Source organism: Anabrus simplex, chromosome 1 (genome assembly GCF_040414725.1).
Source record: "Anabrus simplex isolate iqAnaSimp1 chromosome 1, ASM4041472v1, whole genome shotgun sequence".
NCBI classification, from domain to species: domain Eukaryota; kingdom Metazoa; phylum Arthropoda; class Insecta; order Orthoptera; family Tettigoniidae; genus Anabrus; species Anabrus simplex.
Genome location: NC_090265.1, coordinates 496,493,518 through 496,510,799, shown reverse-complemented (window position 1 = coordinate 496,510,799; position 17,282 = coordinate 496,493,518). Strand labels below are relative to the sequence as shown.

The 17,282-nt window shown below is 38.2% G+C and overlaps 1 protein-coding gene across 1 annotated transcript in view; it reads left to right on the top strand.

Annotated features, from left to right (window-relative positions):
* Positions 1-16,283, top strand: part of wal (electron transfer flavoprotein subunit alpha wal) — an 81,466-nt gene extending 65,183 nt beyond the window's left edge. Inside the window, exon 6 of the mRNA XM_067144731.2 lies at positions 15,718-16,283. Within this exon, the coding sequence (XP_067000832.1) occupies positions 15,718-15,894 (177 nt within the window). The 3' untranslated portion in view covers positions 15,895-16,283. The remainder of the gene's footprint in view (positions 1-15,717) is intronic.
* Positions 16,284-17,282: the final 999 nt, after the last annotated feature.

Genomic DNA, 17,282 nt, shown 5'->3' with positions numbered 1-17,282 from the left:
TCTCGTTCCCGGAAACATGAGATACAGTTTTGCATGTTATTTAAATTGTCTAATTCGAAATGCGGATAATTCGAAGTACAATGTCGGCCCCATTACCGAAATTCAGACTTTTAATTAGAAACTGCCTTTACATTTTAAAACAATAGTATGTTACAGAGTAATTTCAACTCGAAATTTATCCACGTCATAATAGAACGCGTGTTCCAGAATGTGGAGCGGTAGCTTTCCACACTTACACTCACTTCAATGGGTCTATAGTGCGCTTCACGATTGCTAAGTTGAATGAAATCGGAATTCTTTTGGATTCAATATCATGCTCCGTATGTGCAGTGTGTGGAAAAACAGAATTAGCGAACACTGGCGATGCCGGACAGTTGACGAAAAACGTGGCTCATATAATATATTCGCAGGCACCGAACAATACTGTCTTTGCCGATGAACTTCATTGCTTTATTTTAATGTGAGCCCAAACTGTCTTATGGTTTTAAAGGAGAAAGTGCCAGCCAGGGAATCGTACAAGGGTGGGGGATGGGGTTCATTGTAGTGTGTTGCAATGCTCATGGAAGCGAGAAACTTGATCCCCTCGTCATAGGAAAGTTTGATAAGCCACAATGTTTTAAGGACGTCGGGCACTTTTCATGCCAGTACAAAGCATCTAAAAATGCAAACAGTACAGAAATCCATAAAATAATGCATTTGCACAGGGGAACCAGCATAATTTAGCCTCGTCTTTGAATTGTGTGATTTTTTTTTTCCTTTCGTTGTGTGAGGTTATGTTTGTCACTGATTTATCCAAGTGCATTATTTGAACATTGTAAATGCACCTTGGATACATTTCGGGAATAGTTTTTTTCCATGGCATTTGGAAGCTTTAAACTGTGAATCGAGGTGATTGCATGTATTAATGGGTCTTAGAATACTTTGTGACACAGCAAGTGTTTACATTTCTGAATTACGAGAGAAGTGCCATGGCGGGAAATTGTACAAGGATAGTCATAGAAAAGTTTGGTTTTAAGGGCATCGAGTATTTTCTGTGTAAATACAAGGCATCTAAAATGCATACAGTATAGTAATCCAATGAATAAAGCACTTGCACATGGGAGCCAGCATAGATTTCTCCTCGTCTTTGAATCGTGCTTTTCTTTCTTTTTTTCTTTCATTGCGTGAGGTTATGTTTGCCAGCGAGTTATGCAAGTGCTTTACTTGAATACTGTAAATGCACCTTCTTGGATACATTTTGGAAATAATTCTTATTTATGGCATTTTAAAGGTATAAATTGTGAATCAAGGTTAACTGCACGCAGTAACGAGCCTTAGAATATTTTGTAACGTGGCAAGGGTTGGTACCTCTGAATTGTGAGTTGGCGGTTAATTCGAAATCACGTAATTCAAAGTCCGATTTTTGAGTCCCAACGACTTTGAATTAACGAGGTTTTACTGTATTTTATCGTCGTCAGGACATTGAACAGTTTATTCAGTGAACTGAACTTAGCTATGAAACGTGGTTCATACCACGCCAATGCAAAACACTGCTTCTCCTGTAGTCCATGACAGAAGTGTGCTGTGTGTCGACACATTGCTTTACTGTGCCATTGCGAGACATTGTCCATGTACCGGTACTGCGTATAGGAACACTTTCTCTTGCAGTCGGAGGCAGAAATACTCAGTGGGTGGACACACTGCTTCACCATGCCATCGTGAGACATTGTCCAGGAACTGCTTTTCTTGCAGTCACAAACGGAAGTCTGCCATGCGTCCACACACTGCTTCGAAGCAATTCACTGTGCCTTATTAAACATTTTGAAACAGTCAGCAGTGTCGCTTATCACATCTCTAGTTGGCAGTTAGTTCTTGATACCCAGCTATCTCCAAGATGGCAGTTAATGTTATTGTCAGTTTCAACTATGTATTTGTGTGAGCTGTGCTCCTCGACGTTGACTGAAATTAAAACATCAGAGAGTGGGAGACTCGGATTCAATGATGAAGAAATGAGACTTGCATCGTAAACGAATCTACCATGATCAGCGCCTGTGTGCAGCTAAGTAGGTGTAAGTTTCACATTGAAACCGTATTAGTAGAATTATTTATCACATTGAAAAGTATGAGTAACAGGAAAGTGTATTTTGTACAATCTACAATGAATTAAAGTAATTCAAAAATGTATGATATGACACTATAAATATGTAATGTCAGCAACCTGGTACAACATTTTGGCGTGTCAAGTTAAGGGTGTGCTGTGAGTAAGGAAAGGTTGGGGAGCACCAGATTAGGTTATCTGGCAGAATAATGGAGTGGACCTTGGAGGATAAGAAAAGTACAGTAAAACCTCGTTGCATCGTTTTTCAAGGGTTAGGGGGGAAATGACGACAGATGCAGAAAACAGTAAATGCGGGCAACATAAAAGTAGGGGGAAAGCAAAATAATAAAATACGGGTACTGTATTTGGACAGTTTTCGTTATGTGAATATATTATAAAAACAATAATAATAATGGCATGTGGTCTCCGGAGCCGGGTGCAGGTCTTTCGAGTTGTCGTGTGATAGATGATCTACATGCATACGAAAATGCGGCACTACCTAAGATGAATTCTAATCTTTAATTCGTCACACAAACAGCCCCCAAACTGTAGGAATTAACCAAGGAAAGTTAAAAATCCTCGACCCGATCGAGACGCCCTGAACCAAAGGCCAGCACGCGCTAACCATTTAGCTCATAACAGTATCAGAATATTGCAACCATGATATAGGCCTATGCGATGAAAATAAAAAGCGCAACTTTTATGTCATTTCGCTTCACTTTTCTTTACACATTTTGTAAATCGAAAACCTTTAAGTTCAGTTCTCTTATGGCAAATTAAGCATATATGTGGATATTACGGAGATAAACCTGTATTTAGGAAAAGATTCTGTAGATCCTTCGCGAACGTTAGGTTAGGTGGTACCAAACACGGTGCGGTTCCTGCAGCTCGGTTCAGACGATGTCACAGAGGTTAGAACTTTAGAACTTTTAACACTTGGACGATGTGACAGTGGTCTGTGCGAGGCTGCCAACTTAAGAATTAATTACAAGACTGGGCTATAAGAAAAAATTATTGGTCTGGCTTGGTTAGGTCCAGCTTTTAATAAGACTATTGGCCAGAGGGCAACAAAGCGGTCAACAGGCCTCTAACATCCCACATACTCCACAAGGTACGATGCGATTAATCACCCTGTGACTAATTAAAACGTATCCGGCGCACTGTGCAATTTTATCATTTTCAACAATGTTGGCAGCCCTCGCCAGCCTATACCAACACAGAAAATGGTGGCAAATTTGAGTTTTACGCTACCTACGTTTTAATTCTTGTAAATAAGAATACTTCTAGAGGTCGGTTAATGGGTTGAGGTAGCGTTGGCTCCAGGAGGATTGTAGTGAGGTTGCGTGTGAATAACGTGCGCACAGCACTCCAGCCTACAAGATCCTTGTTCAAGACTAGCAACTCAGAATCACTCGTACATTCTCGTGTAAAACAGGTTGCCACTATTATATGCTAAGAATATTGAGCAGTCTCTGTATATTCAAAACATCTTTTGCATATATTTTTCTTACGTACGGTCGATCAATACCAGTATAAGTGGTCCGTTAATGGACATTATAAATTTTCCAACTAACTCGTTCCTGGTTGCCAGCATTTCACCCCAGTGTGCTGAATTGGGCTCATCAGTTGGTAAATAGCACACCCACCAAGACGTATGGCTAGTGCGTACCATGGAGGCCACTGTGTAGGTTACTTGGAGCCACCGGCAGTGCCAGTGCACTATGAGAGACTTTGTCTCATTACCAAACTTGATGCCTGCCTGGCCATCAGATGATATAGATGTTGATTCCCATAGGGAACCTGAAATATTTGTCCCGAATGAGTAAATTTAAAATACTCGTTACTGATTGTTGTTGTTGTGAAGAAAGGAATACTGGGAGCTAATTTTTTAAATCAATTCAATTTATTGCTTGACATCAAGAAAAGGAGATTGGTTGATGGCATAACCATAATTGGTACCTCACGTGAAGAGATGACTGTATCAAAGATTCATTGAGTACTGTACGAGGAAGCATTAAATTTTCAGAGTTGTTTTAGCAGTATCCTGGCATCACAAAACCAGCCTTAGTGCCCAGCAAAGTGACCCACAATATTAAACACTATATTACAATAAAAGGACCGCCAGTTTTCTCTAGACTGAGGCAGTTGGGTCCACAACGTCTTTCTCAGGCCAAACAGGAATTCCAGTTCATGTTAAACGACGTCATTCGACCATCAAAATCGGAATGGACATGCCCATTCCAGATGGTCAGCAAAAAGGATGGTTCCTTAAGACCATGTGGGGATTACAGATGTTTGAATGACCAAACCATTCCAGATAGATAGCCTATTTCTAGGGTAGATTACTTTCAGCAGATTCTGAGAGGTACAGACTTATTTTCTAAAATTGATTTATCAAGGCATTATTCCAGATCCTAGTGGCTGAAGAACATAAACTAAAAACTGCCAAAATGAGCCCATTTGGGTTGTTCGAATTCAATGTGATGGGTTTCGGGTTACACAATGCCCCATCAGCTTTCCAGCGCTTTATTAATGAAGTGCTGCAAGATCTGGAATTCATGTTCCTGTATGTTGACAATATTCTTGTTGCATCAAAGTCAGAGGAAGAACATAATGAACATCTGAAACTTGTGTTGGACAGACTACCTAATTTGGTTTGGGAATAAATGTTGCAAAGTCTATAATTGGTGTTCAGGAACTTGAATTTTTGGGTTACTTCATATCACCTGAAGGCACTAAGCCAATTCCAGAGAAAGTTAAGGCTATAAGAGATTTTAAGCTACCAGAAGCAGTTCTTGAACTTCACGCTTTTCTATGTGTTATAAATTTCTACTGCCAGTACATAAAAAATGCAGCACAGACCCAAGCAATTCTCCATGATTATCTCAGAGGAGCCAAGAGAAACGATCGAACGAAGATCAACTGGACAGAAGAGCCTAAAATCCAGTTTGAAGAATGCAAGAAAAGTCTAGCAGATGCAGGCTTGCTTACTTTTCCTTGTGCCAATTCTCACCTTGGACTGTTCACAAATGCATCAGATCAAGCAGTTGGCGCGGTACTCCCACAAAAAAATAAGGCACGTGATGAAAACCCATCGCCTTTTATTATACAAAACTGGGTCCAGCAGGGAGATCCTACAGCACGTATGACAAAGAGCTACTATCGATATACTTGGCTGTGAAGAAGTTCAGGCATCTATTGAAAGCAAGAACGGATCATAAGTCGCTGATCTATGCAATTTAACAGAAAAATGAAAAGTCTTCTCCTCAACAGTTTTGCCATCTGCAGTATATATTGCAATACACTACAGACATTTGGCTTGTTAGTGGAAAAGATAATGTAATTGCTGATGCGCTGTCAAGACAGAGTGAAATTACAGCAGTTGATTATGAAGAAATAGCAAGAGCTCCACAGAATTATAAAGAACTAAGTAGCATGAATCCGTCAAACCATTCATTGGAGCTCAAGCAATGCCAATGGTCCTCATGAAATACCCTTCTTTGTGACACTTCAACATGCAATATCTGACCCTACATACCTAAAACATTCCGCTTTCAAGTTTTCAAGCAAATCCACAATTTAGCTCATCAGGGTGTTAAAAGTACTATTAAACAAGTGACATAAAAATTTGTGTGACCAATAATAAAAAAAATGACATCCGCAAATGGACACAGTTTTTGCATAGCTTGTCAGAAGAATAAGATAACGCAGCATACAAAATCAGCAGTAGGTCAACTAAAAGAACCTGATGAAATTAAGTATGGCTCTTGTGGACATAATAGGACCACTTCCACCATCTGAAGAATATATACAGTATTGTTTGACTTGTTTCGACAGATTCAGTGGCTGGATGGAAGTTTTCCAATGACAAACAGTACCACCCTAACAGATGTAAGATTATTTTATGCAAACTGGATAGCTCGATTTGGTGTACCTGCTTGCATCATTACAGACCAGGGCAAGGAGTTTGTCTGAATTGTTCAGAAGTTTAACTGCAATATGTAGAACTAAAGTACTACACACCTCTCCATATCACCCACAATCCAATGGAAAAATAGCGTGGTTGCATAGAAATCTAAAAGCAGCAATTGGAGCCCATAATACCATAAGGTGGACAGTCACTTCCCACAGTCCTCCTTGCTTTAAAGGCAGCACTGAGAGAAGATTCTCAGTGTTCAGTAGCAGAAATAGTCTACGGAACCACAATCCGCTTGCCTGAAGAATTCTTCGAAAAGACTTCAGATGTAAATCCAATAATCCTTGTTGTGGATCTGCGGTGACATATGGACCAATTGAGACCAAACACACCCCACATAAATAATAATAATTTTTTTAATACATAGAGGTCTCTTCATTAGTTCTCCTGTGTTCATAACACTGATCTCTATACATGGATGGCTGGTAGCTTGGGTAGTAGTAAGCCGAATAGAAGTTGACTGGCGTAGTGAGATGGCAGCGAGCGCACGGTGCAGTACACCATGAGGAGCGCTCTTGCTTTGTTTATGCTTAGTTCAGTGACGCTAGGCCTCCTGATTGTAGTTCCACGGGTGTTCTGTGCTGTGTTATTGCAATACCCCACTCATTTACAAAGGAATTAAGATGAAGTACATCAATGAAAAATAAAATCACTAGTTTAGATATTTCATTCACTGAATTGAAACTACATGTTACTTTTGCATGTTAGTAAAATACAAACAAACAAGGGAGCCATGCTTGTACTACTATGATTAACACAAATACGAATTCCTAAATGTAAATAATACAAATACATAATATATTTAAACTATCAAAGTATACATGTGTCGCAGATATAAATTAAGTTCTGTTTGGAAGAGCTACAACATTCTCTCTGTCAGTTCAAATTACAGTATTTCCTAACATAACATAATGGTATTGATTACGTATTAAACAAGTGACTGTCAGCATGCCGAAGTGTGCTTCTACAGCAAATACGCCGCAAAATACTTGACTATCCAGGGAAAAACACACAGTAAACTATCATTATGCCGTTACAGGAGAAGTAGGTGTGGTTCTTGGCTTTTAAGTGTCCTGTGGGCTCATATTAAATGGCTTCTACAAGCTTTAAACAAGCCGGAATTACTAAAATAAAAACATTTTCTGAAAGAGGAAGAATATGGCTGTTTTTGTATGAATAAATAGAAAAACAGAGTTTTTGGCTCAAAATACGAAAAATCCAGTCATATCTCCCCTTAAGAATGCATAATTTCGTGGCATACATATATAAAATTTACAGCAATGTTTCCGTCCGCCTCCGTAGCATAACGGTTAGTGTTATTAGCTGCCAGGGGCTGCCTGGCCGAGGCGGTAAAGGCGTGTTCGGTTCGCCCGGAAGGACGTGGGTTTGAATCCCGGTCAGGAAGTCGTAAAATTTAAGAAACCAGATTTCCACTTCCGGAGGTGCATATGGCTCTGAGGTTCACTCAGCCTACACCAAAAATGAGTACCAAGTTAATTCTTGGGGGCAAAGGCGGCCGGGCGTAGAGCTAACCACTCTACCCTATCACGTGCCGGGGTTAACAATGGTGGAAGCCTTTACCTTCCACTCCTCCAAGGGCCTTCATGGCCTGTACGGAGGTGACTTTGCTTTGCTTTGCTTTTGTTATTAGCTGCCGTCCTCGGGGGCCCGGGATCGATTCCTGGTGCTGCCAGAAATTTAAGAATGGCAGGAGGGCTGGTGTCTGGTTGAAATGGTACATGCATCTCACCTCCAGTGGGGGTGTGCCTGAAAAGAGCTGCACCACCTCGGGATGAGGACACGAGTTTACTTTTTTAGCAATGTTTCCAGAAACTGTTTTTCACTCATATTGTATTACCAATCGCTAACTGCATGTATTCAGCACCTAAGTTAATATTTGTAGGCCGTTATTACACACTCATTTTTATTGCTATCCCGGAAATTTACTGACCTCGGAATGACGTGTTGGTGTTCCCAATGTCCTTATGGTTTGAGTGAACATGTCCCTGTATTTTTAATTATTCCAATGTGCTATTAATTGCGATTTAAAATTGATTATATTATCATTGCCTCCCCATAAGGAGAGCTCTAGGATGGGTACATCAACATGGCGGACCGCGCGCTCAACTTGACGTACTTTCTCCTGCAGCGGAGAGCTGCCATCAGCGATCCATGTATAGAGATCAGTGGTTCATAATGATTGATATAGTGAAGAAATAATTTGAATCTCCTTACGATGGACCCTTTCCTGTTTTTAAACGACAAGGGAAGTATTTCACTATCGGTATTAAGGGCAGAGAAGTTAAAATATCCATCGATAAGCTAAAGCCAGCATTTATTTTGGCTTCAAGGAAATAACTCTTGTCCTCAGCCTCCAAGTATTAAAGATGATGACCAGCCAGCTAGTTCTCATATCCATTAGACGAGAATAAGAAGAGGCTGAGTGGTGCGTTTTCCTGCACGATATCTGGACTAAGCAAGGTAGTGCGCGAAGTGTACATTGTGTATTCAGTATATTGTTAGAATTGTGATAATTAGTAGTAGGTTTCTTTTCATTGTTATGATTCATTTCAATGGGATTTATTTGGAATAACAGTGCCTCTAGAATTAATATTGTATCTATGTTACTGGCAGGGGAGAAAACTGTAGCGTCTTGGCCCTATGAAAGAAAATATAGAAACTCATAGAACTGATTGTTTTGTGAGATCAAGGAGGCAGTGAGTAAAAAGAAAAAAGAATGGTAAAAACAAACATGAGAACATGCATGTGTATTCTTTAATGAATGGATTGTTTGTGTATTTATCTTGGTTGTATTTAGTTACAAATACTTTCAAAAATTAAACTTACATCATATCTGTTGAGTAAAGTGAAAATTACCAGTAATGCTGTAAGTTAATGTCACGATCATCTGTTGCCATCTGTCATACACATGAACAAAACCCCTAAATACGTCAGAGCTGATGTGTCAGTGCCATTGATGTTCTTAGTGCAAGAGGGTTAAATATTATTGAAAAATAAGGTAGGGGTGACTAGACGTTATGGTCAACCTCGTGAATTGTTCTGTGAGTAACATTGTGTTAGGTCTTGCTTTGTCTTCATTGAACATGACACCCTTTCTGTACTCTAATTCTAGCCTCTCCTGTTTAATATTTTAGTGTATTTTCTGTACCTGACTGCAGTATCACCTTGCAATTAGTTACAGCAGATGATTTCACAAACTGTTGCTAAGTTTGTCACTTTGGGCCTGTTCTACGACAGCCAGATAAAAGTGTTGTTTAAATTTTTGGGGCAGTTTGCACATTTATCTGGAAGCTTGGTTGAAAACATGTACTACAATTTTTGTTTATGTGCAATCTGGGAGAATATTCTCTAGTTTAGCTATGCCGAAGTTGGAGAGAGAGTTAACGCTCTTATCTGGGACATTGCTCCTATCAGGGACGCTGTTGTAAGAATCAAGATGGCTGCCCATCATGATGAATCTACGTCTGCATGATGCTACGAAAAATAAGTTATAATGTACTCTATGTATATTGTACCGGTCATTGTCATTGTGTTGAGTTTTAAGCCAGGAGATCACTAGGATTATCTGGCTGTCAAATGCTGACGTTCAGTTCGGTAATGGAAAATATTTTCCAACGCTAAATAATAAAAATGTACCGGTAAATGCTTGTACTTGGGTTTTATGCAGGGCATGTATGGTGCGTTGGAGTGGGCTGAGTACAGAGAGGGTCATTTTGCCTAACTGTTTAGTTTGAAAATTGGATTTATTCATTAAGAACAAGTTCATATCACCACTTTACTCTGTTGATGTTGAAGAAAGATCCAAAGGTCCCCGATCTTGCAGCTGGCGATGTCCCACGTTGACATTGCTCCACCTGTTCCTCCTACAGAACAGCCCAACGCACCATGCACCATTCCACTGAAGGCAGACCATGACTGTCTAGGTCTAGTAGCAGGGTTCACTTGTTCAAAGTGAGGTGAACACTTTTACTTTTCCCGTGAAGTGATTAAAGAAATGTTACTATCAAGTGGAATGTTTGAGATCACACACAAACATTTCTTTAATGGAATAAACTTGTCACTGATTATTTTGAAATTAAATTCCTAATGTTAATAGAATCAAACACGTACTTCTGACGTAAATTTCACTTGGCACATTCTATAATTTACACGCAAAAGACAGTTAATTGTGCACTTTACTGTTGTTACTAGAGAATGCAAATGTTAAAATTGTTTACACTTTCGTTGTAAGAGAACACTAAAGCATGAAGGGTTTTGACACTGTTCTATAACTGTTCAGGAATATTTACAGACTTTTCTATCACCTTTTTAATTCACAATTGTATGTTAATAACTTTGCTAAGATTTATCAAGTTAAATACCTGCATGAGAAATTAGTCCCATTCACACATAAATGAAGATAACACTTTGAAATACTATTTACAGTAATGTGAATTTAGTCTCATTCACTGGCTCTATTATTTACATTCAAAGACACGTAATAGTGAATTTAGTCCAGTTCACTAAATTTATCACTTATTAAACTGATCTGTGGAGTCAAATATTCTAACATTTGAGTCTACAGTCGAATAAAAGCACAAGTCTAAATGCACTGTCTCTAAAATATTACAGTATTATCATCACTTGTAAAATACAAATTCTTATGCACTGTCTCTACAAAATAAAAGCAGAAGTCTCAATGTTTAAGGTTCCACACGGTTATAATATACGATCTGAATTAGAATTTAAATGTCTTTCCACTTTTAAAGTTACTTGGGAATAAAAGTTCGAACAACTCTACTAAGCTGTGAAATAAAGGTCCTTTCCTACACGGAAATATTTCTGTCACCTGTGACAGTGTTCTTCGTTGAATTTCTACAACACACTTTTATACTGTCACAACGGAGAATCTCCCAACAGCCAACCAGCCTGGCTGGGCTGTGGACTACCACCGGTGACTAGGCCTTCTCCCTTTTATACAAAACTTGCTGTGTGCAACACACAATTCTACCATCGTTTCAACCTGCTATAACTTTGTTGATTCTGCACGGGTCTTCCTGAAAGTAAGTAGTTACTCTATGTAAGCCTTAATGTGGTCTACACGATGGTGTACTTATGATAATAATATTTATTATTATGGAAGTTATTAATCATAAAAGTAATAGAATATTCTATCCGACGTCAGTTATCCTTGAGTAACTGGCTACGAGCTCACTCGAAGTTTGCTAGTGAGGTCGGCTCTCCTCGCGCACAGCGTTTTGAACTTGGAATAGAATGCTGAATCAGTGTTTCCGGCACAATATATTTATAAAATATATAACTCCTCTTGTCAACTATTACAGAATTTTTAAAAAACCTCCCAAACTAGCAAGTTGTTGCTACTAACTATGAGTTGCACACAACCACAGCAACAACATGCTAGCTAGGTAGCCATATTCGTTACGACATCATTGCTTGATGCTACCACGGTTCGAGTTCCATTAGCCCAGTTTTTTTTTTACTTTCTATATGTTAGTTGACAGGGTACTAGAGGTGATAGTATACATTTCCTAATCACTAGAGTGCGTGCCAAAAGCTTGGGTTCTATTCCAAATCTCTTCGCGGCTGTCATATGGAGTAAGGATATATGACATTGTTCATGTTGATTCATCCGTTGAATGAGGATGTTAAAGAGGTTATATTTCTTTGCCTTCGTAACAAACTACTGTATTAATTATTTACACTAAAGTGAGATAAATGCTTGCCAGTTGCTATTCTAACATTGTCTTGGAAAAAATAACGTAACTACTTATTAAATTAGCAACAATAAATTGAATAATTAATGATCCTCTGCCTCATGTGGTGGCATTGATTATGGATATAAACTTAACCTTCACCATAACGTGCATCCTCGTAATTAGTAGTAGACAAAAAATAAAATGATATTGTGCGGTAGGAATTATTTGATAAGATTCATAACCTGAATCTTACCTTTTGCGTCCGGGTAACATTTTCAGTCATTTCATTTTCTACAACAATTTGAGTTTTGTTACATATTTAATTAATTTTAAATTTTTTCATATGTGTAGATTTCAGTCCTGATTATTTTCTAGACCTGAACTTCCACATTATAACCTAATAAAGAGTATTATTGGACTCTTAGTAATACAGTTTCAAAAGGAATAGTGCTAAACAAACAAAAACAGCAGGGAGCAGGTACCGTATACCACTGCACTAAATTACACTAAATTTTCAGTAACCTTATTGCCAACGCAATAAAAATGTTACTACTTCTTCCGTATAACAATACAGTTGTTAAAATCTGTTGGTGGTATGCAAGAGAATTTCAAACTTCTAGTTTGAAAACTGCATTTAGGGTAGAAATCCTTTGCTTTCTATATTGAAATTTAAGATGAATTTGCAAGCTTCTTTTACACTTTGATCTGGTAAACAGAAGAAATTCTGATACCATGGGTTGTTAATTCCAAAAATGCTTGGACACAGAAAAGTAAGTCCATTATCACATCATCAGAATTTGTCCTGCCTAGTGGCAGGGTCAGCATAACGTCTGTCTTTCATTCTGGCGTGGGCTATGCCTGAGTGTAGATCTACACATTTTATGTTTTGTAATGTATTAGCCAATCAATTCTTTAGGTCATCCTCTCTCTCCATGATGACTTTCAGTGTGAGGCGATATTTGCAGTCATATCTACTTCTGCTCACAGCTTACATCCAAACAATCTACACTATAACATACCATTATAATTGTTGTGTTTCAACAGATTGAATAACTTATTAGTTATAGTGTACCGGGCGAGTTGGCCGTGCGCGTAGAGGCGCGCGGCTGTGAGCTTGCATCCGGGAGATAGTAGGTTCGAATCCCACTATCGGCAGCCCTGAAGTTGGTTTTCCGTGGTTTCCCATTTTCACACCAGGCAAATGCTGGGGCTGTACCTTAATTAAGGCCACGGCCGCTTCCTTCCAACTCCTAGGCCATTCCTATCCCATCGTCGCCATAAGACCTATCTGTGTCGGTGCGACGTAAAGCCCGTAGCAAAAAAAAAAAAAAAGTTATAGTGTGTTAAACATTGTTTTCTGGTCACACTCCTTAACCATGGATTACTCGGAGGTTACACTTGTCCGTGTGCGGGAGAACAATTTTTGCTGCTGTCTTTAATGTGACAATACCCTGCATTGGTTCGGACCGACTCGAGTTGAAGGTACTTGTATTAACATTCGCACTAACTCTGCCTATCCACTTCCAGAAGGATTTCAGTTTTTCTTTCATTTGTAAGCGATTTCACTACTTTTTTCTTATCCGTAACTAGGCTACCGCAGGACAAATATGTACCATGCCCCTGAACTTCTATTTTATTCCTTATCCATAACTAGGCTATCAGGTGACAAATATTCACTGTCATTAACTGTACTGCTATATACACTGTAATTTTCTCTGGTTGAGTATGAAATAAAAGCACAAATAGGGTCATTCAACCTTGCTGCTTACTGGCAAGCAAAACCGAACTTTCCTGTAGCCAACAGCTTGCTCCCTTGAGGTGCAATTTACCCTGTGAAGTTAAGGTATTAAAGGCCTTTTCCTGTTATTGCACAACTTTCCCTGATTGCCTCTGATGGTGAGGGATGTTATCTGTGTCAAAAATCTTATTCCAAACACAAACGATGACAAAGAATGTTGTCAGGGCTGGAAAAAAATGTGATTGTACTAAGCAGTAATGCAGTAGTAAAAAATTGTGACCGGACGAGTTGGCCATGTGGTGAGGAGCATGCAGCTGTGAGCTCGCATCCGGGAGATAGTGAGTTCGAACCCCACTGTCGGCAGCCCTGAAGATGGTTTTCCGTGGTTTCCCATTTTCACACCAGGCAAATGCTGAGGTTGTACCTTAATTAAGTCACAGCCTCTTTCTTCCGATTACTAGGCCTTTCCTGTCCCATCGTCGCCATAAGACCTATCTGTGTCAATGCGACGTAAAGCAATTAGCAAAAAATTAAAAATTGTGACGCGGTAAGTGAGGTATCTTTATATAAACCTGGGAGTCAACAATAACAACTCCAGCAACACATGCATTAGAGTACTATTCACATAAAAACAATCAAGAAGATGCAAGATTGATAGTTCAATAATTAAAAGCGAGAGAAAACATTAACAAACCATTCTTTGAATAAGTTTCTACTCATTTCCTTATGATAGTCCTTTAGATTCAAAACATAGTAACCCTTCTTCCGCAAAACCTTTCTCATTGCCGATGTATCAAATGTCTCCTCTTCCTTGAAGGATTCTTTAATATTCTTAAATATTTTTTGTAAAAATAAGGTTGAATGAACATGGATGCAAATCCAGGTTGTTACTTGTAAGCATTGGTTAGGTCGAAAGTGATGACACTTGTTCTAGGCCTAATTTTGTGTGTTGTCATACAATGGTCATGAAAATATTTTGCATGATAGGTAATATGGTTGACCAAATAGTGAATGAAAATTGAGATTGTATAGTATAAACAGTGTTTAAGTGATGACTGTATAAGATGCATGAAGAGAGACTAGTTCTGGGCCTTATTTACATGACATTGTCTAACTTGCTTAAATATTTTTATGTAATAAATGGCTTGAACAAATAGTGAATGAAAATTGAGGTTGTGTTAAGTGTAAGTAGTAGTAAAGTCAAAAGCGACAATACTAGTTCTAGGACTAATTTGCATGCCATCGTCCAACTCTTGTGGAAATAATTTTGTATGGTAATAAGATTGGACGGATAGTGAATGAGAACAGAGGTTATGTAATGTAGGCAGTGATGATAGCACAGGATATGAAGTGACATTAGTTCTAGGCCTAGTTTATATGTTGTCTTCTTACTTGCATTGAAATGTTTTATGTGATAGTAAGATTGAGCGAATGGTGAATTAATATTTAAGTTGTGTAGTAAATATCTGTTTTGCAGTTTGAAATTTAAAGTATATAAAAGCCTATGAAGTGTTGCACTTACAACAGTTAACTACATCCTAACCATCAAAAAATACTGAGTACAAACTTTCCTCCTGTGGGTGGGGGTGGTTGGATACATCCACGGTATCCTCTGCCTGTCATAAGAGGTGACTGAAAAGGGTACAAGGGGTTCTGAACTTTTGAATGTGGGTTGGCGATCGCAGTTCCCCCAGCTGAGTCTGGTATTGCTTCCACTTAATTGTGTCAGATTCCTTGCTTTCATCTTTCCTTCCTTGGTCATCTCCTGTTGTTTATAGACCTCAACGGTATTAGGTTTTCAGTGCTTGGGAATTCTTTCATTTTTATACCCTTCATGGCCCTTGCCTCTCTTTTGTTGGTATCTTCATTTTTGCTCAGTGATACTTCCTCTTAAAAAAATTATTATCACCGTGACCAACTTAATTAATAATGCTGTATTATTGAATATTAACAAGAAGGAAACAGTCACGCAGCAATACACTAAGAGCACTTTCATATGTGGGTTGCATGTTACTGAAATGAACTTGGACTTCTCCATGGCTGCTTCATGACAGGCACTCTCCATTTTCAAAAGGTACCTCAATGCAGGAGTTTAAATTAAGAATTGAAACAGCAGCTTTTTGAAGTGAAAAGTGAAGCTAAATGGAATGAGATGATGAAGAAATGTTTGGAAGTTTGACTTTAATATTTGTAAAAATATTTGTTTTAGGAGCTGTACATTGCTGTGGGAATTTCTGGAGCCATACAGCATCTTGCTGGTATGAAAGATTCAAAGACTATTGTGGCCATTAACAAGGATGCTGAGGCTCCCATTTTCCAAGTGGCTGACTATGGTCTGGTAGCTGACCTATTCAAAGTGGTTCCAGAGCTTACAGGAAAATTATAAATACTGTATTAATGGTTTATTTTCTGAATCCTGTGATGAAATAAAGTCTGTTACTCATATAGTGTGTCAAGAATTTTTTCACAAATATTTTTGTAACCATTTTTAATGTATGTTAAGATAAATACTTCATACTGGTTGGTGCATAAAACAAACTGTTTGGTTTTCGAACATTTTTATTGTTACTTCTCTCAAATCTTGTGAAAATAGAGAATGATTTCTTTGAACTTCTATTGTTTGTAAGCAATTGCCAACTGAAATTGAGGGTTACTGTAACACAAATATAAGGAAGTTCTCCTTGAGGGCACAGAGTATACATGCTATATGTTGTTTTTATATTGCGAGTTTTTTACTAGATTAACTATAAATATACTACAGAAGTAAGAAAATTGCATGAAGTTTTGTTATTTTCTATCTAACTCCCATTTTTATTGTTGTTTTTTGTTGTTTGAAACAACTTTTTATGATGGTTTCCTATTTCAATGACCTCTTAGTCAGCATTGTAACTAAGGTAGGCCATGCGACTCTGAATTAATTGTAAATTGACTTACATTTTGTTTTCTCAATATTTCATTTTTTTGTCATTTATAATTTTCTATATTGCCTTTCATGTTAATAAACTTCAGTTAGTATATTCCAAGCTTTTAATTTCAAATGGTTAGGCCTTCCTTGATACCTGCCAGTCATGTTAGCAAGTGACGGAGCTTGTAATTTAGCCTGAGACACAAGAATCTACTAACATATGCCGCTGACCTAGCGGAGGTGAAGTTTGATTGCTACGTGACTAATTAAAGGGTTCAGTATCAAGGTCGTTAATACAAATTTCTCCTCTAAACACAATAACATACTATCAACCATCAGAAAAACATGCAGTAGTAAATACATCCTTCCACATAATGTTGGTGTCAGGAAGGGTATTCTGCCGTCAAAATGAGTCAAATCCACACAAAGTGCTTATCCCAAGAAATTAGGAAAATGCCAAGGAGAAGATAAATATGTTATTATTATTATTATTATTATTATTATTACTACTACATAGGTATGTTCGGTTTAGCTTACCCGAAGAAAATGACCTCGCTTTCTCGCTGGAAATGGGAACTTCAATTTCGGACATCAAGGAAATGTTTGGTTGACCGCTGTTTTCATAACTCTTTAAATAAAAAAACTGTTGTCATTTTTGCTATAATTCATTGAGGTTGTAGGTTCTACAACAATAAAATAATGTATATTACCTGTTTAACCTTAGGTTGCCATTGAGAAATGCTTAGGGTTGGAATGCACTATGAGGAAATTGTTTTAATTACCATATTTACTCATGTATTAGACCTCCTCATGTATGAGACCCTGCCTGGGTTTTCGAGTCGAAGAAAGTTAAAAAAAAAATGAACTTT